General features: G+C 32.8%; 1 protein-coding gene across 1 annotated transcript in view; it reads right to left on the minus strand.

Moving 5' to 3' along the window:
- STT3B (STT3 oligosaccharyltransferase complex catalytic subunit B) overlaps positions 1-26,042 on the minus strand; it is a 90,692-nt gene that overhangs the window by 22,689 nt on the left and 41,961 nt on the right. Inside the window, exons 4-5 of the mRNA XM_039843465.1 lie at positions 7,885-7,950; positions 6,205-6,304 (exon numbers count right to left, since the gene is read on the minus strand). Of these exons, the coding sequence (XP_039699399.1) occupies positions 6,205-6,304; positions 7,885-7,950 (166 nt within the window). The remainder of the gene's footprint in view (positions 1-6,204; positions 6,305-7,884; positions 7,951-26,042) is intronic.

Below are 26,042 nucleotides of genomic sequence, written 5' to 3' on the forward strand. Positions count from 1 at the left end.
TTTTCTCCAGGCTTCGTACTATAGCACCTAACTGTGCTGAAAACTTACTTCTTTAATTTATTCAAGTATTAACTTCATAGCCATTATGGTCAAGAGGTTCTAAAATGAAATCCTATTAAGAGCAACGCTATTCTCTAAGAGTTAGATATCTAATTTGGAAAAACCAGAGATGTACACAAATAACCACAATTCAATGAATCAAGTTCATGTGAGACTGGTGAAAAAATGCCCTGGCCATTTAAAATCTTAAAGAAAGGAGAGATTCACCTCTTCTAGACATGAGCACTGAAGAAGTAATCAACAACACCAGTACCATTCTCTACTGTTCTCAGAAAACCTCAACCACACAAACCCATGGCAGTAAATTCCCCACCAATTCTTCCTCCTATGAACTCTCTACAAAGCTTGACCAAACTACTATCCACATCTATTACAACTTTCTATCTATCCACGTTAACCTACTTTTCTTACTGTTTAAACCAGAAGAATAAAGCTTTCCATCAAAGTATTGAGTTCTAAAGTAATGCACACCAGCAATGTTGTCATTTATTACATCATGAAAATGTTACCACACTGCCATCCTGTGGAAGCACAGTTACTGGCATTCCCTACTGAAGATCATACCTCCAATTTGTTAGAATTACAGGGGGAAAAAAAAAAAAATGACCATTAGAAAGATATATACAAGGTCTATTACTGTTTATTTTTAACCAAACTCCACACCTCCAAAAAAAAGACTCTTTGATTTGAGACAAGCAGTAATCTGTTAATAAGAGCCTAAAGAAACATCTTTTCACTCTTAAAGTACTTTCTCGTTCAATCTAAGGGTGTGCATGGGAGGAGGGATGCAGATTGACCCAGAGAAAAACGAGCCACTGCCCTTAATTAAGGCGCACAAATGAGCAGCTCTATAAAAGGCACTGAAAGGTCTGATTCAAGTTCCACTGAAATTTTAAGTTTTCAAGACGCTCCTGATGTTTCCTAAGCTAATAAGTTTCTTCTGTGACAAAGCATTACAATTTATGGTGCCTAATACATCTCTCCCATCTGGCTGTTCCTGAATTACATCCTTTTATAATATACCACTAATCTAGTAAGTAAAATGTTGCTCTGAGTTCTGTGAGCTGCTTTAGTAAATTAATTGAATCCAAGGAAGGGGCTGTAGAAATCTCTAATTTACAGCCATTCTGTCAGAAGTACAGGTGACAACCTGGACCTGAGACTGGCCTCTGAAGGTGACGGCAGTTTTGTTTTGTGGGACTGGGCCTTTAACCTGTGGCATCTGATGCTATTAAGGTTAGACAATGTCATAACTGTTTGATGGTGTGGGACTCACCCCCAATACACACTATGGAAGAGACCAGAACCCTTTAAAAACACACACACACCACCACCACCACCCCCCCCAAACCAGAAGAAACAATTAAAAGAAATAAAAGTGGTTTTCTCTGGGGATGAGAATTCAGGGAGTGAGGCAGTTAAGGAAAAAGAAGAAAAAGAAGCTACTAATTTTGCCTATAAATCTTAGTAATATTTGATTTTTTCACTTATATACATTTATTAACTTAAACTTTAAAACATAAATAAAAATAAGCACACCACTCTATTAGAAGTTGTGTTTTAGTTGCTATTTTGTACTTTATATAACACTTTAGTGTTATTTCTCCACTACATTTCTCAGAACCACAAATAGAAGTGAAAATTTTCAGTTAAAAAAAAAAGGAATAATCTTTAGACTCACAATGGAGTTTTTCCCCTCGGTCGTTATAAACAATCTCCTTTCTCAGCTTCTGGAACTCTTTGTCTTCCCTCATAACTTTAATGTCAACAGAGGCAAACATTTAAATAGCACTTTGTGTTATAAGCAGTTTTCGTATACAGGTCAGTTACCAGTAAAAGTCTTCGAGGTAGGAATTACTATATCCATTTAATCCATAAGGACATAATTAAGGCATAAATTAAGTAATTTGCCCCAAATTAGTAAGTGACTAGGCCAGGAATTGAATGTGGTTAATCTGGCTCTGCAGTGCATACTCTGCAGTGCATACCTTATGTGATACCTCTCATTTATGGTTATATCATTACAAATCCTCTGTAAGTCTGTTTCTATGCTGTTATCTCCTCTAGAGGTCAAATTTATCTCCAAACTTTCAGAAGGACGTGGTTAGTTGGAAAGCATAATAAGATTTCCCTCAAACTCAAAATTGAAACTGATTTTCACAAACGCCTTTCTATTTCTATTTAGTTCACACGCTATAATTACATTGTAATAATGGATTACATTGATAATATAAGCTCCTTAGAACAAGGTCATCTTCTAATCATTTGAGCATCCTAATGGCTAGCACAAAATTTAGTATCTATTAAACTCTTAAATCTCTAGGGAACCAATTTGTTTGAATTTCCTCAAAAATAATATGGTAGAATTAGACCAAATAAATTCTAGCACTTCCAGCTTTTGTAACCCAGAATTTTTACATGCAATTCTTAAGTTTGCTGTTGTCTAAGTTAATCTAGCATTATATATGTTCCGCTTATAGCTGCCAAGTATAAACATGATACATAAAGTTTATGGCTTTACTTTTAATTCACTCAATAGGATTCTTTTCTTTATTCACAAGCTATACAATCCTAGAATAATTTGCGCAAAACTGAAGTGTCTACAACACTCCTCTTTCAATGATGGTTCCCAGCAAATATTACCATAAAAATGTCTTTTAGGTATAGGAAAAGCAATTCTATTACTAAATTAACTCACTAGAGAAAACAGACAATATCATAAACAAATTTTTTTTAGTAACATTTAAAAATCATTAATCAATACTAGAAATTAATTTATTCCTTCTTAAATTATTATTCTAATTTAGTTAATGAGACACTTATAAACCATAGGAAGTAAAATTCATGTTTCTATAAATGAAAAAGCAAGTCTCATTCATTATGAATACATGCTCATTGTAGAAAATTTAGAAAGCAGAGAAAAATATGAAGAAAAATGACCAGTAATTCTTGCTGTCTGCTTTTTATTAACATTTTCCTGTATCAAGTATTAAAAAATTCTATTTAATTGAACTATAGTATTTCATGATATAACATTACAATTTAAGTGTATTATAAATTATAATTTCCCTATTGGACATTTCAGCTATTTTCACAATTACAAGTTACACCACACTGAATATCCCTAAACATGTCTTTGTATTTTTAATAATTTTATGATATAAAGTGTGATAAACTTTTATCAAATTAGGTTAAAATTATTTTACATCCCATTAGTATTATATGACACCTGCAAAATAGTCCTAAGTGTAAAACAAGACTTCATGTTCTTTTCTTCTTATGTAAACATCAGAATCCTACTTGTAACAACTTTTAAAATTTATTTCCCAATACAGCAAAATTCACAAGTCCAAAATATATCTTCACAAAATAATTTAACTTTATAAAATTCCCACACACACAAATTTCATCAAGTAGATAGGCTTTTCTCACCTCCTTACATTTCAGCTTTCCTTACACCCTATCCCCCACTCCCATGCCACTCCTACCTTATAGACCCACATTAACTACCATTCGCCTACTTTTCTACATGTAAACAAAATTTTACTCTAATGGAAATAATTTTTTCATAATTATTTTGAATAACTCATTTTTACTTCACTTAATTTGATACTTAGAACCCAATCAAACTTTTGGTTATAATTATGAGTGTGCCATTTATCAATCCTTTTTTCTTTATCTAAATATTTCTGCTCATGGGGAAGGGTAACTACAAAGGATGTTATGTGCTAAAATCAGAAACAAACAACCTGTATATACAAACACTTGAAAACAAAATTCCTATTCATCAAACATAAGGTCTTTCTTTACTCAATTCTCATCCTCCTAGGTCTTAGTGCTAACACTCAAGGGGAGCCACACACTGCCTGTGTTTTAAACTGTATTATGTTCACTTCCATTTGACCTCTTTAACAATGTTACTTATCTGGCTACTTCTGACTTCTCCTTTGGCTCTTCTCCCTCTTCCTGATTCATGGGTGTTTCACAAAAGTCAATCTTCTCCCACTCTATTCTCCTTTGACGATTAAATTTCTGCGACTCCAAATTTTAAAAATTAACAAAAATCTTAGTTCCTCTCCTATGACCATTTAACTTAAAAGCTTTTTTTCCTTATTTCCTGAACAAAAGAGTTGAAAATTATAGTTTAATCTAGTATTCTCCTTTCTAAATCCCAGTGACTCTCTATAATGTTTTCAGGGTAGTAAGACCTCATAGGTTGATGTATTCCAACAGTAAGGTATTTACTTATGTGCTAGGCACAGTTACAGTGATTTTTAGCATCATAGTCTGTGGAGCCAAAATATCTAAGTTCAGGGCTTCAGCTCTATTACTAGCTACAAGATCTTTAGCAAATTACTATGTCTTCTCTTGTTTCCTCATCTGTAAAATGAAGATAGTAACAATATCTCACAGTGTGGTTGTGAAGATTAAATGAGTTAAATACATGTAAAGTTCAGTTTATGGTGTATAAAAAGAACCAGATATATTATTATACATAAGCACTATATATTTCAGTGGTGATTGTTATAAGGTACACTGAAATGGCTATAAATATAATTAATAAGCTATGAATTTTTAATTGGTATAATTCATACTCTATAATATTCACCCTTTTAAAATATACCATTGAATGGTTTTTATTATGTTCACAAAGTTGTATAACTACCACCACTATCTTTTTATAGAACATTTCCTCATCCCCCAAAAGAAACCCGATACCCATTAGCAGTCACTCCACTCCCCAAACCCTTGACAACCACTAAATCTACTTTGTCTCTCTGGATTTGCCTATTCTGGACCTCTCATACAAAAAGAATCCTATAACATATGGCCTTTTGTGTCTCGTTTATTTTACTTAGTATAAGGTTTTCAAGGCTCACGATGTACCATGTATTACTACTTCATTCCTTTTTATGGCCGAATAATATTCCATTGCATGGATATATCCATTTATCAGTTGATGGACATTTGAGTTGTCTTTGTTTTTTGGCTATTATGAATAATGAATGTTGCTCTGAACATCTGTGTACAAGCTTCTGTATGAATATAGTTTTATTCATCTTGGGTATGTATCTAGTAGTAGAATTGACAGATCACATGGTAACTCTGTGATTAAGTTTCTGAGAAACTGCCAAACTATGTTTTTTAATCAAGTAAATAAGCTTTACATCTTTGTGTTACTGTTTTCTAGTAATGTTATTTTAATGGAATTGTATTATTTTACTAAGAAACTGCTTTCTGATCACAACTTCTCTCTGATTAACTCAATCCATAAGAGTTTTCTGTCTGTATCATAGAAAATGAGCTCTAAGGTTTGAGACACGTGCTATCCATCGAATTTGAAAGATGTGTTTTAAAACTTGTAGTGAAAATAAAGATTTGTAGAGAAAAGATTTTGCAGAGACTATGCTATGGTCTGAATGTTTGTGCTCCCCACCCCTATTCATATGTTGAAAACCTAATACCCTAAGATGATGGTATCAGGAAGTGACCTTTGGGAGTTGATTAGGTCATGAGGGCTCCAGGGCTTATTAAGAAACCCCAGACAGCTGGCACATCCCTTCTACCATGTGAGGACTAGCAAGGAATCAGCTCTGTACCAGAAAGAGAGCCCTCATAAGAACCTGACTATTCTGATGCCTCAATCTTGGACTTTTCATCCAGAAAGTGAGAAATAAATTTCTGTTTTATTAGCTACCTAGCCCATGGTATTTTGTTATGGCAGCCCAAACGAACAAAGGCAGTCTGTTGTATATCACACAGAAACTTTCAAAAGTTTAAACTGTTTACTCTGAGGATGCTCGAATCTCTTACAGTGGGTAAGGTGAATTTGAATAGTATGTATATGTGAATAATTTTCATGATAGAAATGCCTGTTCCTCCAAATTAAAAAAAAAATGGCTGACAAATATGAAATCTAGACTAATTTCTATAATAACAAAAACTCATCAAGGAGAAGTTGGTAATAACAAACTTGGGTAAAAATGCTCAACTCTCCTTATTGAAACAAAAAGCAAAATAAATATAAAATTATTTTACCTTCTCATGAATAATACTAGCCTAATAAAAATGTCTGTTCAATGAAACTAATGTCTGTGAAATATCTCTTAGAAGTCGACATATTTCAAAAGTCAAATCACTTACCTATGTAGACTCTTTTGCTGTATCTCTGCATCAGTAATAATACAAATACATGCAGTGGAATTAAGTTGATAATAAACACATAACCACCCCAAGCAGATACCTATGGGTAAAGAAATGCTAAGTTAAATAATTTATATGTCTGTTTTTTAAAACAGATAAGTTTTATTTGTCATGACAATCTAAACATATAAGCAATTATAAGCACTAGAATTTTTAGCAATTTTGAGATGCTTAAAAAATGGATTTATATAACCTACAAATAACCTATTTCGCATTATTTTTATTGATAAATTAAAATAATACAGTTCTATAAATCCAATATGCTTTTCTACATTCAATGGAGAAATAGTCAAAATTAAATTAAACTTAACAAGAACGTTGAGAACATTATAATTTGTGAATTGAAAGTAAAAAGACTGTCACAAAGATAAGGACTTTTAGGATACAGATCATAAGTTTTTAAAAGAAAAAACAGCTATTACTTCCCCCATTTTTGATGATAAATACATCGCAAGAAATTTCACTAAGAAAAAAAAACAATGACCATTAGTATCGGTCAACAATTCAACTAAAAGGAATACTCAGATGATCTGAATATGCTTTGAGATCCTCAGAATAAAGGTGCTACCCTAGGTATAAATTATTTCCCATACAAATCAAGATCCCATTTTAATGTTTAGCCTGTATTGCAAAGTTAGAATAAGTCTATTTAGTCAGAATAACTGAGTATGTTGTGGTCTAATAAATAAAGATTGTAAAGATGTTTATTTTCAACAGAATGTATTAGTTTTTTAAGTACATTCAATAAAAGGCAGTAAGGTCTTGTCAAAATCAAAGTTCTTGGATGTGCTCTAATAATTAGAAGTAAACCAGTAGTCACCCTAAGAGATTATATGTTAACATATATATTTTAACAATGCTGCTCTTGTCTAAAATATTTCAGAACCACTTATAAGGGACTGCCTTCAGTTTAGAATGCATATGAGAGCATCAGTTTACTGTTTCAGTCACATGACCAAAAACAATGTTATACTGAGCACAGTTCTAACTGAAGGACTTTTGGTTATACCCAAAATTTAAGTTTAAACTTGAAAGAGAATGAGTTTGCTATTACAAATGTACAGAATATGCCCGAGGCTTTAATTTTTTAAAAGGAACACAGCTAATTCGGATGCTTAAATTCCATGACGTTTTTGTTTGTTTGTTTGTTAAAGAAAAGGTACCTAAGATTATCATAAATTTTCAGCACAAGACTAGTATACAGGCTGTGGTATGGAAAACAAAGACAGGAGAGTGAAGAGGTAATACTGAACATCAAGCTTAAGTAATCTGTTGAAAAAATTATACAGGCAATTTACCGGTTAACCTAGAGGATGTGACCATAACTTAGGTAAAGCTGTACATTTAAAAAGAAAAATTTTTTGTTTCACTTGCTGCCAATATTATATTTGAGAGATTGAGCATTAGCCCTTCCCATTAAAGCAAACATCCATACAGGCCCTGGGGATGGGGAGAGGGAAGAGAATGGTAGCAATAAAAGATTATACATTAAATAAAATTAAGATCCTAAAGATTTCAAGAGAAACAAAGTGGAGAACTAGCCCTAAATGAGAAGAGAAACTGGTTTAACTGCCAAATAGACTTGTTAGACCTTATGTAGTTTCAAACATAACATCTTACCATATAGAAATATGACAAGCAGCAGCACACTGTCCAAAAAACTGACCCAGTTTTTACAGATTTTACCTAAAAAAAAAAAAAAAGCAACAGATGTAATAAAAATGTTTATAAATGCTCCTGCTGAATAAAAAGATGTTAAATGTTTAGTAAGCTGGTATTACAAAAAGTCAAGCTCATAAAAAAAGTACTGAGGTTATTCGGATATTTCGATCCACTTAATATACATCTGTAACATTGGGCAGCAGTCAGACATTTTAGAAATAGCTTTGATTTTATTTCTAGTTATTCTCTCAGAAAAAGAATAATCTTAACAGGAACAAATGATAGTTTTCCATTTGTTTTACTTTCTATCTTAAAATGATTAATATCAACTAATTGAGATTTTAACTAAATAATAAATTTATTCAGTAAATCTACATTTCATATGGTTGGTTTGCTTAGACATTACATATACCTTAATGTGTAATTTTGCTTCATTTGAATGTGATCACCTATATCTCACATATAATTCCAATGATGAGCATCCATTTTTGAAAACTTTTCATTATCTAGAAATTTTCAGATACCATAATCAATATCTCCAAGAAATTTATATTCCTAAAATAGTTTCTAGATAGCCTAGTGACATACCAGTAAAATTCTCAATTACTCTGAACTGGAAAGGCAACGTGCAGTAAATGAAGGTTCAAAAAGTTGACAAATCTCTACTGAAAAAAACTAATCAAAGAAATAATTCCTAGATAAGAGTTTATATATTCATCTGAAAAAAAAAAAAACAAAATATGTTAGCAACTTCAGAAAACTGAATTTTAAATTTCAGAAAACACAAGTTCTAAATACTTATGCTAAAGGGTCAATTTTAAGATGAGTAATGTGAATGTCCTAAAGAAATGACAGACATAAGAAGTCCCATTACAAGCAATTCTGTATATATAAAAAAAAATTAATGCCAAGCCCCAATAGGAAGTTCAAATTTAACAGTATTCTATAGAGCTGATTTCAAGAAATTCTTTACTTTTAAAATGGGCCTCTGCTAGTATATTAAAGCCAACTACAGGTGACAGCCAATCTCTGGGAGAACTGTAAAAACAAAACGAAAAGGGAGGGAGGAAGGAAAGAGAAAACATTTTTGGTTTACAGCACTTAAAGGTGTTTCAGGCTGATTTCTACTAGACTAGTGAAAAACTGCTTTGAATTCATCATGGTATATATATGTGACAAAATAACCCCTCCTCTTCCCTCCAAATATACCTTGATTTTAAAAATAAGGGCTAAGGTTTATCTTTGACAGGGTAAAATAATAAGGTAGGCCTTTATGCTAAAATGTAATTTAAAGTAAGAAAAATTTCCAGGGCAGATTAGAGATTATTCCTGTAATGTCCAATTTCCAGAGCCTGAAGAAGTGAGATGGAACCAAGTAATGCTGCCAAAATCATATGGAGACCAAAACAGAGACTAAAGATAATTTTTAGAAAAGGGAGCGGGTACTACAGAAATGGAAAAGAAAATGTTCAGAAAGGTCTAATTCTAAGTGGGAGAGAATAGAAGAAATAGTGTCCTCAAGAGGATGAGATGCACCAGAAACAAAAAAGAATCCCAAGTACAGGGGCACAGAAGGCTATGGTAGGTAGATCGATAGAGCAAACGAAAAAATATGTAGAGATTGAGAGTACAAAGGATAGGCTGTCCAGTCAGAGGTAAAGAAAAAAATGTTGGCAGGGAAAGCTTACAAATGACCATTCAGTCCTTTATATTTATGAACCAGTTATTATTTTTTGCCTCTAAGTTCCAATATAGCCTTCAATATATGTTCTGTGTTAACAAAATTCCTTTAACTATTTCTCATTTAAAATGAGTATGGTGTTAAGGTTTCTCAGAAGTATAAGAGGAACACTATAGGAGAAGAGGCTCTCTAATCATTTCAGGTGTAGGCTGGGTTTGGTGGGATGGGTGCGAGGATATCTGGTGGTACAGACACCAGCCATGGGCCCAAAACAAAGTCCTGTTGTGACTGCAGCCTTGATCTAGCAATAACCTTTCTGCGGTCCTCTTGACATGGTAACCAGAAGCCCCATACACACTCTGAAAGCCTCCTGCCCGCCCACTAGTACCCAAACTCCCACCGCATACCATGCTATACAAGTTACCAGCTCCCCCATACATCTATACTCCAAAGGGTGGTTTATTGCTTGTCTGGCAATGCCAAACCAGCTCTGGCTTGGCCAAACCATAGAGCTTCTCTGCTGTTGGTGGGCTGAACCACACCCTCCCCAATGAGATCTAAATCCTTTCAAAGCTTGTCTTTCCTTGGGTACTCTACCTCAGCCCAAGGATACCCTATAGTGTCCTTCTATATTAGTTACTCTTCAATTATAGTTAATACTTCTTTACATAAAACTCCCTTATTTAACCTACTGTGATTGATTGGACCCAGACTACTACAATCTATTACCAAAAATAAAAATAAAAATAAAAAATCATTATATATTTACAACTACTAAAAATAGTTCATACCCTGAAATTTCCACAGACTCTAAAGCTAACTACATGGGCTAAGAGAGAATGAGAAAGGATATATACTGTGACCCAAACATATCCTCAGTATTTACCAATACACAAATTTGTGTTAGACACACAAATTATAATTCAGTCTTGCCCCTACTAGGGAAATAAGACACAAAAGGACTATAGTCAAAGCTCAATATGACAGAGCATATGATGAGTATAGACACTGAGTGCCAAAAGGCCCTTATAGATCCTGAATGCCCTTGGTAATAGAGATACAAGTTACAAGGCTGGTATAATAAATGAAGTGAGTGTTGAGATCCAAATTTATAGTAGTAAGAATGTATACAAAAAGGAGAGGCTATGCTCAAGGACCAAATCAACGTTTTTTGGTGAGCTACTAGAATTCAAAAGTAATGGAGAAAAAGAAGTTGAGTAGAACTCCTAGTTTCCTAGCTTAAGGTACTAGCCATCAGTGGAAAGGAAGAAGGCAAACAGGTAGGTGTGCATGGGTGTTTTCTGAACTCAGTCTTTGACATGTTGATGTTGAAAGACCTGATTTAGAATTCTTCAATAACAACAGAATTAGAAATTAATAAGAATGCTGAGAAATTTCCAAATATTTGGAACAATACACTTCTAAAGAACTCATGGGTCAAAAAAGAAATCATGAAATAAAAGAAAAATTTTAACTATGTGACAATGAAAACACAACATATTAAAATATACAGAAAATAGCTAAAGCAATGATTAAGCTTTAACTCTCTTATTAGAAAAGTAGAAAGTGCTAAAATAACTTATGTTTCAACCTCAAGAAGCTAAAGAGCAAACCAATCACGAAGTAGAAGAAAATAACAAAGATCAAGAAACAGATGAAATAGAAGAGATATAGAGAAAAATCAATGAAAATAAAAGTTTGATAAACTTTAAACCAAGAAAAGAGAGAAGATACAAAAAAGCGACACTAGGAATAAAGAGGTGACATCACTACAGACTGTACAGAAAATAATTATAAAGGAGTTATTATGAAGTGCCAAAATTTAGATCATTTAGATGAAATGGAAGAGTTTAAAAAAAGATGCACATTATCAAATTACTCATGAAGAAACATAAAATCAAAACAGAACTATGTCAATAAAAATTGAATTAGCAGTTAAAAATCTTCCCAGGTTCAGGTGGCTTCACTCGTGAGAAGTAATCAACAGTTAAGGAAGAAACAGTACAATCCTATAAAAACTTTTAGAAAATGGAAGGGAAGGAAACACTTCTCTAATTTATTTTAGGAGCCCAATATAACCCTGATACCAAAGCCAGACAAAGCTATAAGAAAATAAAACTACATGTCAATATATCCCTTGTGGATATAGAGCAAAAGTTCTTAACAAAATATAAACAATACAAACCCAGTAATGTATTAAAAAGGTTCATACATCATGAACCAATGGAATTTATTCCAGGAATTCAGTTATTTTAACATCTGAAAATAAAGTAATGCAGTGGTTCCCAATTGAAGGTGATTCTGCCACCCTCCCAGCCCCCTCCCTGGGACATTTGGCAATGTCTGAAGACATTTTTGGTTACTGCAACCTGGCATCTTGTGTGTCGAGGCAAGGGATGCTGCTAAATATCCTACAGTACACAAAACATTACCCAAATTACCTGGCCAAAAATGCCAATAGTGCTGAGGTAGAGAAACCCCAAATTGATGCAATAAAGGACAAAATCATATGATCATCTCAATAGACATAAACAAAGAATTTGAGAAAAATCTAATACACACTCATGATAAAAGCTCTCAAACTGAAAAGAGATGAAAACTTTCTTAATCTATGATAAAGAATATATACATAACTCTCCGACTAACATCATACTTAATGGTGAAAGCCTGAATGCTTTTCCCTTAAGATCAGGAAAGAATGGATGTCCATTTTCATTGTTTCTATTGGACACTGTGTTAGAGGTTCTAGCCAGTACAGTCAAGAAAAAAATTTTTTTAATGTATACAGATTCCAAAGGAAGAAGCAAAACACTTTGTAGATAACATGATCTTTTAAAATTCCAAGGAATCTTAAAAAAATTTCACAAGCAAGTTTAGCAAGGTCACAGGATACATGATCAGTATATAAAAAACTATAGTACACTTCACAATTTTAAAAGGTACTATGAAGCTACATTAATCAAGACAGTGTGTCAATGGTATACGGATAGAATATTAGATCAATGAAACAGAATAGAGTCGTGAAATAAACTCACAATTTATGGTCAATTAATTCTCAACAAAGACATCAATTCAGGGGAAAGGATTGTCTTTTCAATAAATAACGACTGAATAACAACTGGATATCCATGTTCCCAAAAGAGGGTGTTGGGGATCTTAGACCCTTCATACCACATTAAAAAATTCACTCTAAGTGGGTCATAGACATAAATGTAATAACTAAATTATAAAACTTCATGAATAAAACATACAGAACATATGTGTGGCACTGAGTTACGCAACAGTTTCTTACGTAACTCCAACAGTATAATCTACAAAAAATAATGAATTAGACTTCATCAAAATTTAAAATTTTTGTCCTTCGAAAGACCATTAAGAAAATGAAAAGAGAGCTAGACTGGGAGAAAATATATGCAAAACACGTATCTGACAGGACTTGTCAGATTCAGGACCTTTATCTGGAATAAAAAAAGGAAATCTTACAGCTCCGTTATAAGACAGACTATTCTCCCTCTAAAAATGAGTAAAAGATTTCAATAAATATTTCTCTGAGGAGAATACACATAAAATACCAATAAGCACATGAAAAGATATCAACATCATTAGTCACTAAGAAAATGCAAATTAAAACCACAATGAGATATTACTAGGCCACCCTCTAGAATGGCTATAATCAGAAGCCAATGAAACCAGTATTTCCAAGAATATGGAAAAACTGGAACCCTCATACAATATTGGTTACAATGAAAAATGTTACATTTGTTGGAAAAGTATGGTAGCTTATTAAAGAGGAGCTACACTAAACATAAAATCCAGCATTTCTTCTCCTAGGGATTTGTTCCTAGGAAAAATAAAAACATATATCCACATAAATATTAGTACCTAGCATTCACGGCAGCATTATTTAACCAAAAATTGGAAATCCAAATGTCCACCAACTGAATGGATGAACAAAATTTGGTATATATCTACACAATGGATTTTATTCAATAATAAAAAGGAGTGAACTAGTGATATATGCAACAATATGAAAAAAGCACTAAAACATGGTAAGTAAAAGAAGACACATACAGAAGAATATATATTATATGATGCAGTTTATATGAAATTTCTAGAAATAAAAAGCATATCAGTGGTTGCCTAGGTCTAGAGATGAGTAGATAAGAAATGAAGCTCGACTATAAACAGAGACAGTGAGTAAACATTTAGGAGTGATAGAAATGTTCTAAAATTAAATTGTCATGATGATCATAGAAATTTATAAATTTACTAAAACTCATCAAACTTAAAATAGGTGAATTCTACCACATACAAATTATACCTAAATAAAGCTGTTTCAAAAAAGAAAAACAAAGTAGAAAGCCAAAAAGAAAAAGATTAATCTCTGTCAGAAAAGTCAGCTCCTTTCTGAGAAGAGATCCTACCAAACAGGATGGCTTGGAAAGGAGGAGACAGGAATCTTTAGCTAGCTTCCAGGTAGGGTAGAAAGATCTCTAGCCTTCTTCTCTACTTAAGCAAAGATGTAACATTAAACAAAATAGGCAGGATGCAAAATTGTGTTTACTGAATAATCACCAACTACATGTAGGAGAAAAAAGCAATGTACATGGGAAAATGAATACAGATAGAAAATATATTAAAATGGCTAAGCCAAAGGTACTAAAATCATAAGTAATTTCTCATTCGCTTAATTTTCTGTTATTTAATTATACCTTTCTAACAAAAACTAGTAAGCATAATTAAAGACCCCCAGAAAAGATTTAGAGCAAAAAAGTTCTATAGGCTGAAGTTAGAAAACACTAGTTTAGATTTTATGTACTGGGCAATGAAAAAAACTGTAAAAGGTTAGTCATAAATTTCATATAGCCTTAATTTCATTTTCATTATAACCTTCCTTTAAAGCAGTAATAATCTAATATCTATCCATAAAAAACACTGGATCAATGAGATTGGGTATGGCCATCACTCATATCTGGGTATCTCACCAGCCCTTTTTGCTCCAGCTTCATAAAGGTACTTAATATGGTTAAAATCTGTTTAGTAGTTTACGAACTTTTTTGTGTGTGGTTTTATCTGTTAAAATTTATATTAGTTTCAGGTATACAGTACAATGGTTAGACATTTATAGTTTATGAAGTGATACCTCGATTACTCTAGCATCCATCTGGCTCTACACATAGCCATTACAAAACTATCGATTGTATTCCCTATGTTGTACTCTACGTCCCTGTGACTGTTTTGTAACTACTAAATTGTACTTCTTCATCCTTTACTAATGTTTACTAATGTTTGAAGAATGAAAGCATAGAAAGACTACTATTACCTAATTAACAGGACAAAAAAAGTTTAGCTCGCTGCTCCTACTCAGGGAATATGATAAAAGACAGGTAGGAAATATGTCGCTTGTTCTGACAGAATTAAAATCATTTCTTTTTATTTTGCTAAGTGTGTCCCTGAATTAAGTAAGTACTTTAAAGAATTAATGTGTATTTACTTTATAATACTCCAAAAAGAGTCACCTAAAATTAGTTAATACAATTGAGTTATATGATGTTTGAACAATGAGTCCAACTGTACATAAAAAAGCATAGCAAATTAGAATTAAAAATTTAAAACTTAAAATAATCTGAATAGGCCAATACCTAGTAAAGAAATTGAAACAATAACTAATAACCTTCCAAACACAAACCCCACATGGTTTCACCGGTGAATTCTACCAAACATTTAAGGAAGAGATGATAACTTTCTAAAACTTCTCCCAAAAATATAGCAGCAGGGTTACTTCCTAACATTCTATGAGGCCAGCAGTATCCTAATACCAAATCCAGACAAAGACATTACAAGAAAGGAAAACTACAGATCAATATTTTCCACAGAGATAAAAAAATCCCCAACAAATGTTAGCAAGTTGAATCCAATAATGAATAAAAAGACTTACACACCATAATCAAGTGGGATATATTCTGGGTATTCAAGGCTAGTTCAATACTCAAAAACCAATGTAATACATCACACCAAAAGGTTAAAGGAAAAAGATCATATATGAATAGACGCCAAAAAACATTTGACAAAATCCAATGCCCATTCAAGAAAAATTTGACTTGATAAAAAAGTCTGCAAAAAATCTACAGCTGATATCACACTTATTGGTGGAAAACTTGAAGCTTTCCCACTAAGATCAGGAATAATGTAAGAATGTCTACTCTCACCATGTCTTTTCAACACTAGTTGAAAAGTGCTAGCTATTGCAATAATAGATGAAAAACAGTATACAGACTGGAAAGAAATAAAGCTGTTTTTGTTTGCATGACATTACAGAAAATCTCAAACAAATCAAACAAAAAACTACTGAAACTAATAAATAATTATAGGCAATGTTGTAAGATACAAACTTCAACTGAGTTACTATTTACCAGCAATGAACCATTGGAATTTAAAATAAAAAACGCCACCATTCAGCACACAATGCACATTACCACAAATGGAAGAAAGGAAGGGAAGGGATGGAAGGAGAGAAAGAACAAGAAAGAGAAAGAGAGAAAGCGGGGAGGGAGGGAGAAAGAAAGGGAAGAGGAGAAAAAGAAAGAGGGAGGGGTGAGATTGAAAGAGAAAAAGAAGGGAAGGAAGGAAAGAAAGGAAAAGTAAATACTTAGGTATAAATCTAACAGTATGTACAGAATTCATGTGACAACTACCAAACTCCAAGGAAAGAAATCAAAGATCTGAATAAATGGAGATTTTCCATGTTTATGATAGGAAAACTCAATATAGTTAAGATGTCGATTCTTCCCAACTTCATGTGTAGATTCAATATAATCACAATAAAAATCTCAGCAAGTTATCTTGTAGACATAAACAAATTAATTCAAAAATTTATATGGAAAAGAAAAACCCAGAATAACCAACACAATATAGAAGAACAAAATCACAGGACAAATACAACCCAACTTCAAGATTATAAAGTTATAGTATAATAGTACCCCCTTACCTACCGTTCTGCTTTTCTAGGTTTCAGTTAACCATGGCCTAAAACTATTAAATGGAAAATTCTAGATATAATTCAATAAACAATTCTTAAGTTTTAAATTCTGTACTATTCTGAATAATGTGATGAAATCTCACAACGTCTCCCTGCGAAAAGCAAATTAAAACCCTGATATACTATTACATATCCACTAGATGGCTAAAATTAAAAAATTTGAACATACCATGTGCTGATGAAGCAAGTAAATGCAACTCCTCATATTCTGGTGGAGTGGATACAAAATGACACAACCACTTTAGGAAACTCTTTGGCAGCTTTTTATAAAATTAAGTATATACTTATCATGCAAACCAGTAATCCCACACCTAGGCATTTATCTAAGAGGAACACTAATTTATGTCAATATGAAGACTTATATGCAAACATTTATAGCTGCTTTATTAATAACTGCCAAAAGCTAGAAAACTATAGTACATTCATACAACAGAATACTAGTCAGTGATAAAAAGTAACAAACCACTAAACTATACAACATGGATGATTGTCAAAGTATTACACTAAGTGAAGTGAGTCAGCCCTTACTGTTTCTATTACATAGCATTCTACAAAACAAACTACCAAAGATAAACAGACAGAAATCAGATCTCTGGCTGCAAGGAATGTGGATTAAGAAAAGGATGTGATTACAAGGGCACAGGAGGAAACCTTTAAAAAAAATAATGTACTTATCACTTTGTGTTCCCACAATGTTCTATATCCTTGCATGTATTAAGTCAAATGAGGTAGGTTTTAATATTCCATTTTTATAGTTGACAAAATACACATGGAGATGGTTTAAACAACCCTAATGATAGAGCTAGCATTTAAACAAAAAGGAAGAAAACCATGGCAGTTTGTCTACAAAGACTGTACTTTTAACCACTAGATCTTAATGACAAAAGGTTAGAACCTCTATAGAATACAAATCCCAAAGTACACAGAAATATGTCTGTCAACAGTGCTTTGAAAACAATAATGCTATGACACAAGACTACTCTTGTAAATTCATTCATTCATTCGTTATGGTGACACTGGTTAAAGAAATCCAGTAAGTTTCAGGTGTACAATTTAGCAGTAAGGCATATATATATATTGTATTGTGTATACACCATCCATAGTTAGAGTTCTTTCTGTCACCACATATTTGATCCCTTGTACCCACCCCATCAACCTCCCCTCTCCCACCCCCCGCCGCTACCCTCTGATAACCACTAGTCTATTGTCCATGTCCATGAGTCTGTTTGTTTGTCCTGTTCCTTTGTTGCTTTTAAGTTTTTATCCCACATATAAGTGATATCATGTGGTTTTCAACTTTTTCTGTCTGGCTTATTTTCCTTAGCATAATTATCTCAAGGTCCATCCATGTTGCCACAAATGGCAGTATTTTATGTCTTCTTATGGCTGAGTAATATTCCATTGTACATATGTACCACAGCTTCTTTAGCCAATAATCTATCATAGGACGCTTCGGTTGCTTCCATGTCCTAGCCACCGTGAATAATGCTGCTATGAACACTGGTGTGCAAATATCTTTTCGGATATGAGTTTTCAAGTCTTTGGAGTAAATACCCAGTGGAAGGATTGTTGGATCATATGGTAGATCAACTCTTAGTTTTTTGAGGAACCTTCATACTGTTTTCCAGAGTGGCTGTACCAATTTGCAGTCCCACCAGCAATGTAGGAGGGTTCCTTTTTCTCCATATCCTCTCCAACACTTGTTATTACTTGTCTTGTTGATAACTAATGGCTATTCTAACAGGTGTGAGATGGCATCTCATTGTGGTTTTGATATGCATTTCTCTAATAGCTAGCGACATTGTGCATCTTTTCATATGTTTGTTGGCCATTTGTATGTCATCTTGGGAAAAAAGTCTATTCAGGTCCTCTGCCCATTTTTTAATCGGACTGTTTGTTTTTTGTCGTTGTTAAGTTGTATGAGTTCTTTGTATATGTTGGATATTAGGCCCTTATTGGAGGTGTTGCTTACAAATATCTTCTGTTCGGATGGTTGTCTCTTTATCTTGTTGACAGTTTCTTCTGCTGTGCAGAAGCTTTTTAGTTTGATGTAGTGGCTCTTTTAAATTTTAGACACATTACCTTATAAAAGAGGTTAAGCAGTTGGTTTGAAAATAAACACACCATCCGCACAGAACATTAATAAGGAAATAATGGCCTTAAATATCATATTAGAACAGATCCACACTTAACAGACATTCATAGACCACTTCATCAAAAAACTGCAAATACACATTTTTAAGTGCACTATCCTATGTGACCTAGAGTTAATGCAATCTGTATCAAAATCCAAATGTTTTTTTGCAGAAATAAAAACTCATCCTGCAATTCATATAGAATCTCAAGAGACCCCTAAGAGCCAAAAGAATCTTGAAAAATAACAAAGCTGAAAATATAAACTTCCTGATTTTAAAACTTATAAAAAGCTACAGGAATCAAAACAGCATGGCGGTAACAAAAAGACACACATATAGACCAAGGGAACAAATTACCCCAAATAAATCTTCACATATGTGGCCGAGTGATTTTCAACAAGTGTGCCAAGACCATTCAATGGTGAAAGAGTCTTTCAACAAAAAGTTTTCAGAAAATTGGACATCAATGGGCAAAATAATGAAGTCAGACCCTTAGCTAACACCATATACAAGAATTAACTCCAGAAGACCTAAATGTAAGACCTAAAACTATAAAATATAAAACTCTTAGAAGAAAACATAGGGCCAAAGTTTCCTGACATTATCTTTGGCAATGATTTCTCGGATGGGAACTGAAGGCACAGACACAAAATAACAAATCTGACTTCATAAAAAAAATGTGTGCATCAAGACAATATCAGCAGTGCAAAAAAGGCAACCCACAGGATGAAAGAAAAATTTGCAAATCATATATCTTATAAAGTATTAATATGGAGAATATATAGAAAATTCCTAAAACTCATCAACAAAAAAACAATCTGATTCATAATGAGCAAAGGACTTGAATAAACATTTCTCCAAAGATATACAAATACCCATTAACCCCATGAAAAGATACTCAACATTACAGATCATTACGAAAATGACAATCAAAACTAGTGAGATACCACCTTATACTCATTTGTACGGTTACCCAAACAAAAAACCAAACAGCAAACAAAAACAACAAGTATTGGTGAGGATGTGGAGATTTTGGAAACCCTGTGTACTGTTGATGATGGGAATGTAAAATGATACAGCTGCTAAGGAAAACAGTATGACAGTTCCTCAAAATGTCAAAAACAGAATTACCACATGATCTAGCAATTTCACTTCTAGGTATATATCTCCCAAAATTGAAAGCAGAGTCCTGAAGAGATATTTGTACATCCATGTTCATAGCGACATTATTCACAATAGCAAAAACATGGAAGCAACCCAAGTGTCCATCAATGGATGAAAGAATAAACAAAATGTGGTATATATATATATATAAATACAATAGACTGTCTTTAAAAGTAAGAAAATTGTTATATGCTACAACACAAATAAACCTTGAGGACATTATGCTAACTCGGTAAAATAAGCCAGTCACAAAAAGACAAGAACTGTATGATTTCACTTATACAAAATACGTAGAGTAGTAAAAATCATAGATAGTCGAATGGTGGTTGTCAGGGTATGGGGAGGGAAGAAGGGGGAGTTACTGTTAAATGGATATAGTTTCAAGTTTTACAAGATGAAAAGCTATACAGATAAATGGTGATGGTTGCACAACATTATGAATGTATTCAATATCACTGAACTCTACACTTATAAATGGTAAAGATGGTAAATTTTACATTATGTGTATTTACCACTGTAAGGAAAAGAACGAATGAGATACTTCATACCAATAGGCAATACAAAAAAGTATTGGTGAGAATTCAGAGAAATTAAAACCCTCATACACTGCTGGTGGGAATGTAAAATGGTGCACAACCACTGCGGGGAAGAGTCTGGCAGTTCCACAAAATTAATCATGGTTACCACGGAATCAACGGTTCCACTCTTAGGTATGTACCAAAAAGAATGAAAACATGTGTCCACACACAAAAACCTGTACACTAATGTTGGCAGCATTATTCATAACAGTTTATAAAGGCAACTCAAATGTCCATCGACAGATGAAGGATTTTTAAAAGTGTGGTATATCCGCACATAAAAGTGTGGTATATCCATACATAATGGATTATTCAGCCATAAAAAGGAATAAAATTTGATACATGTCAACATGAGTAATTATGCTAAGTGAATGAGGCCATACATAAAAGGTCACATATTTTATATAGTTTTTATAGATATGAAATGCCTAGAATAGGTAAGCGTATAGAGACAAAAAGAAAACTGATAGAGTGTGAGGGGAATTGAGAGTTACAAGGGTTCTTTAGAGGGTGATAAAATGTTCTATAAGATACTAAAAACCACTGAACTGTTGACTTTAAAATGGTTAAAAATAATGATTTTTATGTTAATATGAATTTTGTCTCGGTTTTAAAAGTTAAATTTTAAAAAATGTTAAGTAAGATAATTAAGATGCCAGTTAAAACACTCTTGCAATGGTCCAGACTCATGATATGTTGAAAGAAAACAAAGAATACAAAGCTATACAGATAATGCCATTTGTTTCTTAAAAGCATAAAAAAATTTTAGAAATATGACAAAATGAAAATGGTAGCAATATCGAAGTGATTTCTGCTTCTAAATTTTCAACAAATAGGACATTATTATTTTTTATTACAAAATGTTTCAAACATATAGAAGAGTAGAGAATAGCCATCCAGACTTCCATACACGAAAATACCTTATCCACTTCAGATTTTTATTAAATTTTTTGTCTTTTTTACTGATATATTTTAACCTCACTTCATACCTCCTTCTTCTATTTCACTCACTCATACAGTGGTTATTCAGGAATAACCACTTTCATGAAGTTGATATATATGATGGACACATACCTTTTTTTACACTTTCATTATAAACAGGTATAAATACATAGTCTGGTTTGTACTATTTAAAATTTAAATAAATGATATCATGCTGTACATATTCTACCTCAACCTATTTCTCCTCTTAGCATTATACTGTCAAGATCTATCACATTTATACATATTACTTTTACGATTTTAAAAGTTATATACAAAAAAAGCCTCAAACAAATGTTCCAAATTTCAAGTTTTTTTCCTCAGCTGCACATAATAAATTAAGTTTGCTTTTAAACATTTTTTAGTGACTACAGCAGCATTAGCAGCATCCTACTGCTTGTCATCATCTTCATATCCATGGGTGCTTTTCTTTTTTCTCAAACTCAAGATCAAGCAACCACCTATATTGACTGCAAAATTCTCCTCTGGAATTCCTTGCCAAGGTAAAAATGTCCATGAAGTAATTAGTTTTATAAGATGTAGAACAGTTATTAAAAAAGAAAACTAGTGCTTCCACTTACCTAGCTACCTAAAAATGTACTTAATTAAATATATAAGGAGAGTATTCACATGTAAGTTTTTGGTAATTTCCAACACTGAAAAAAATGAGCATAGGCTAAAGCTAAAACAATAAACAAACAAACACAAGCTGAAAGTAGAGGGCAGTACTAAGTAGCATCATTTTCCATGTAAGAAGAACATTAAGTTTAAGTAACTTGGCAACAGACTTATAGTTTCTGGTTCCACATGTATGTCCTAAGTAAAAAGCTGAACAGACTGAAAAATCAGCAACTCCTCTTGGATCTATAAGTGAGGAAAAAACATGGACAAAATGCAGCCTTCAAGACTGGAGAGACACACATGTAAACATAGCGGGTCACGGCTTACCAGTGGAAATAGATAAGGAAAACCTGAACTGAAACTCAAGAATCACTGGACACTCAGTGTGTAAAATTTAGTGATGAGACTGAAAAACTCCAGGTTGGATCCAGTCATATGGAGACCCCCACAATTTTGTGTGATTTACCTCCAGGATCTCAACCAGGTTCTCGCAATATAAGGGGAAAAGAGTCCCTTCATTGCTTCTGGCACAGGGTTGGGGAAAGAACCATTTTGAAATATGCCAGAGCATTCAATTCTTAACAAGGCCTATCTTCAAGAGGAACTATTAACCAGTGTCTAACCTGCTAGCATGTTATAAGAGCCTAACTGACCTGGAGGAAGGGAAATACCCAACTCCAGTCAGCTACAGCCTTCTACATAGGAGAAGTAAAATATCCAACTCTAGCCTACTCTAGCCATCCTTTCCCACCTAAGGGGAGAGGGGAAAAAAAGGAAGCACTTATGAAGTTCACAGTCCGGCTTACTAATCACAGGACTATAGAATGCTTCTCCTCTGCCCATACCTTACCTTCACATTACTAAAGAAATTACAGAAATTCCTTTTACTTAGTATAGTGTGTCTGGCTTTAAAGGTATAATATATCTGTAATGGAAATATCAGAGTAGAAAAGAGAAAGGAAAAGCATATTTGAAAGGATAATGATGAGAATTTCCCCCAAATGAACATTAGACACCAAACCACAGATCCAGGAAGCTCGAACACACACACACACACACACACACACACAGCCAATCTAACTACACCTAGACATCTTTTTCAAACTACAGAAAATCAAAGTCCTAGAAGCAGCCAGTAGAAAAGACACCTTATGCGCAGAAGGATTAAAATAAGAATTACATAACTTCTACTAAGAAGCCATACATGCGAGTGAAATATTTAAAGTATCGAGAGAAAAAAAACCAACCTAGAATTCTATATATTGTAAAATTATCCTTCAAAATTTGTAAAAGAGAAATAAGACTTTCTCAGACAAACAACATTTGAGAGAATTTGACAACAGACTTGTCTTGCGATAAATGTTAAATAAGATAGATCAGAAACCTAGATCTACATAAAGGAACAAAGAACATCAAAGACAGAAGTAAAATAAAAACTTCTATTTTCTTATTCTTAATTGATATTACGGATAACTATTTGTTAGAAATAATATCAACAATGTATTCTATTATATATGTTTATGGATATATATCTTACATATGATTATGTATAAGTGAAATAAATAACAGTAACATTACAAAGAACAAGAGGAAGAGATTAGGATTATTTTGTCATTATAAGGTACTTAGATTACCTGTGAAGTGATACAGTGTTAAGTATAACAGATATGTTATGAAAGGAGAGAAAATGGAATCATAAAATGCACAATTAAAACCACAAAAGCCAGAAAAAGAGTGGAGGACAAAAATAGAAACAAAGAACAAGAGTAACAAATAGAAAACAGGAATATATATGTAAATATTAATCCAACTATATCAATAATCTGAACATCAATATTAGTCTAAATGTACCAATTAAAAACCAAATTGTCAGGGTAGATCAAAAAACAAGACCCAAGTATATGTTGTGTACAAGAAGCCAACTTTAAATATAAAGATACATATAGGTTAAAAATAAACAGATGGCAAAGAAAATTATGCCATGATAATACTAATCAAAAACAAAGCAGGAATAGCTATATTAATTTCAGACATAGCAGATGTCCAAGCAAGGAAAGTTATCAGGGATAAAAAAAAGCATTACATAATGAGAAAGGGATTAATTCTCCAAGAAGACATAATAATCATTAGAGTGTATGCATCTAATTACAGAGGGTCAAACTACATGAGGAAAAAACTGATAGAACTGCAAGGAAAAATGGATGAATCCACTATTAAAATTAGAGACTGCAAAACCCCTCTCTCGGGAATGGGCAGATCTAGCAGGTAGATATAATAGACATCTACCGACTACTTCACTGAACAGCAGAATACATATTCTTCTCAAGCCAACATGGAACATTCATTCACCAAGATAAAACATTCTGGGCCATAAAACACATCTTAACAAATTTAAAAGAACAGAAATCATTTAATGTGTACTCTCAGCCCACAATAGAACTAAAAATAAATAACAGAAAGGTAACTGAAAATTTTCAAAATAAGTGCGGATTAAACACTTCTAAATAACACGTGGGCCAAAGAAAACAATTAGAAGAGAAATTTAAAAACATTGTTAACTAAATAAAATTGAAAACAACTTATCAAAATTTGTATGATGAAAACAGTGCTTATAGGGACATTTACAGCACTGTATGCATATACTGGAAGAGAAAGATATAGCTAAAAGATTATTTAAAGATAATCTAAGTTTCCACCTTAGGTAACTAGAAAAAGAAGGGAAATTTAAATCCAAAGGAAGCAGAAGAAAAGAAGAATGAGAGCAGAAATTAACAAAATAGAAAATAGAAAATAGAGACAATCAATGAAACGGAAAATTGGTTCTCTGAAAGATTAAAAAAAAAAAAAATCGATTAGTCCCTAGACAGGCTAAGAAAGAAGAGGGCACAAATTAGTAATATCAGGAATGAAAGAAGGAACATCACACTACAGATCCCATGAACATTTATTAAAAGGATAATAAAGGAATACTATGAACTCTATGTTCATAGTTTGACAATTAAATGAAATGAACCAATTCCTAAAGGACAAAATCTGCCAAAACTCACAAAAGAAATAGATAATCTGACTAGGCCTGTATCTATTTAAAAAATTGAATCAATAATTAACCTTCCAAAACAGAAAGCACCAGGACAAGGGGTTCACTGGTGAATTCTACCAAATATTTACATAAGCAATTATACCAATTCTCTACAATTTCTTTCAGAAAACAGAAGCAGAATGAATAATTCCTAACTCATTCTATGAGGTCAAGATTATACTACTACCAAAACCAGACAAAGTCATTATGAGAAAACTACAGACTAATCTCTTATGAAGACAGATGCAAAAATCCTCAACAAAATATTAGTAAATCAAATTCAATAATGCATTTTAAGAATTATACACCATGAACAAGTTAGATTTATCTCAGGTATAAAAAACTGGTTCAACATTTGAAAATTAATAAATGTAATTCATCACATCAACAAGTCAAAGGAAAAACATCATGTAATTTTATCAAAAGATACAGGAAAAGCATTTGACAAAATTCAACATCCATTCATAAAATCTCTCAACAAACTAGCAGTAGAGTAGAACTTCCTTACATAAAAAAATCTACAGCTAACATAGTTAATGGTGAGAAACTCAAAGCTTTCCTACTGAGATCAGGAACAAGGCAAGAATGTCCTCTCTTACCATTCCTTTTCAACATAGTACTGGAAGAACTAGCTAATACGAAAAGACAAGAAAAGGAAATAAGAGGTATACAGATTAAGAAGAAAGAAATAGCTTGGCAACAGCAAAATGATGCCAACTTTGGACATAGAATTCAAAATCCAAGACACTGAACCACATTTCAACTTTCTAAGTATTCTGATCATTCTCCGTCCACACAAAAGAAACAAACAAAATTGATAGCTGGGTTTTTTTTTTTT

The sequence above is a fragment of the Pteropus medius genome, unplaced genomic scaffold (genome assembly GCF_902729225.1).
Source record: "Pteropus medius unplaced genomic scaffold, Ma_sr-lr_union100, whole genome shotgun sequence".
NCBI classification, from domain to species: domain Eukaryota; kingdom Metazoa; phylum Chordata; class Mammalia; order Chiroptera; family Pteropodidae; genus Pteropus; species Pteropus medius.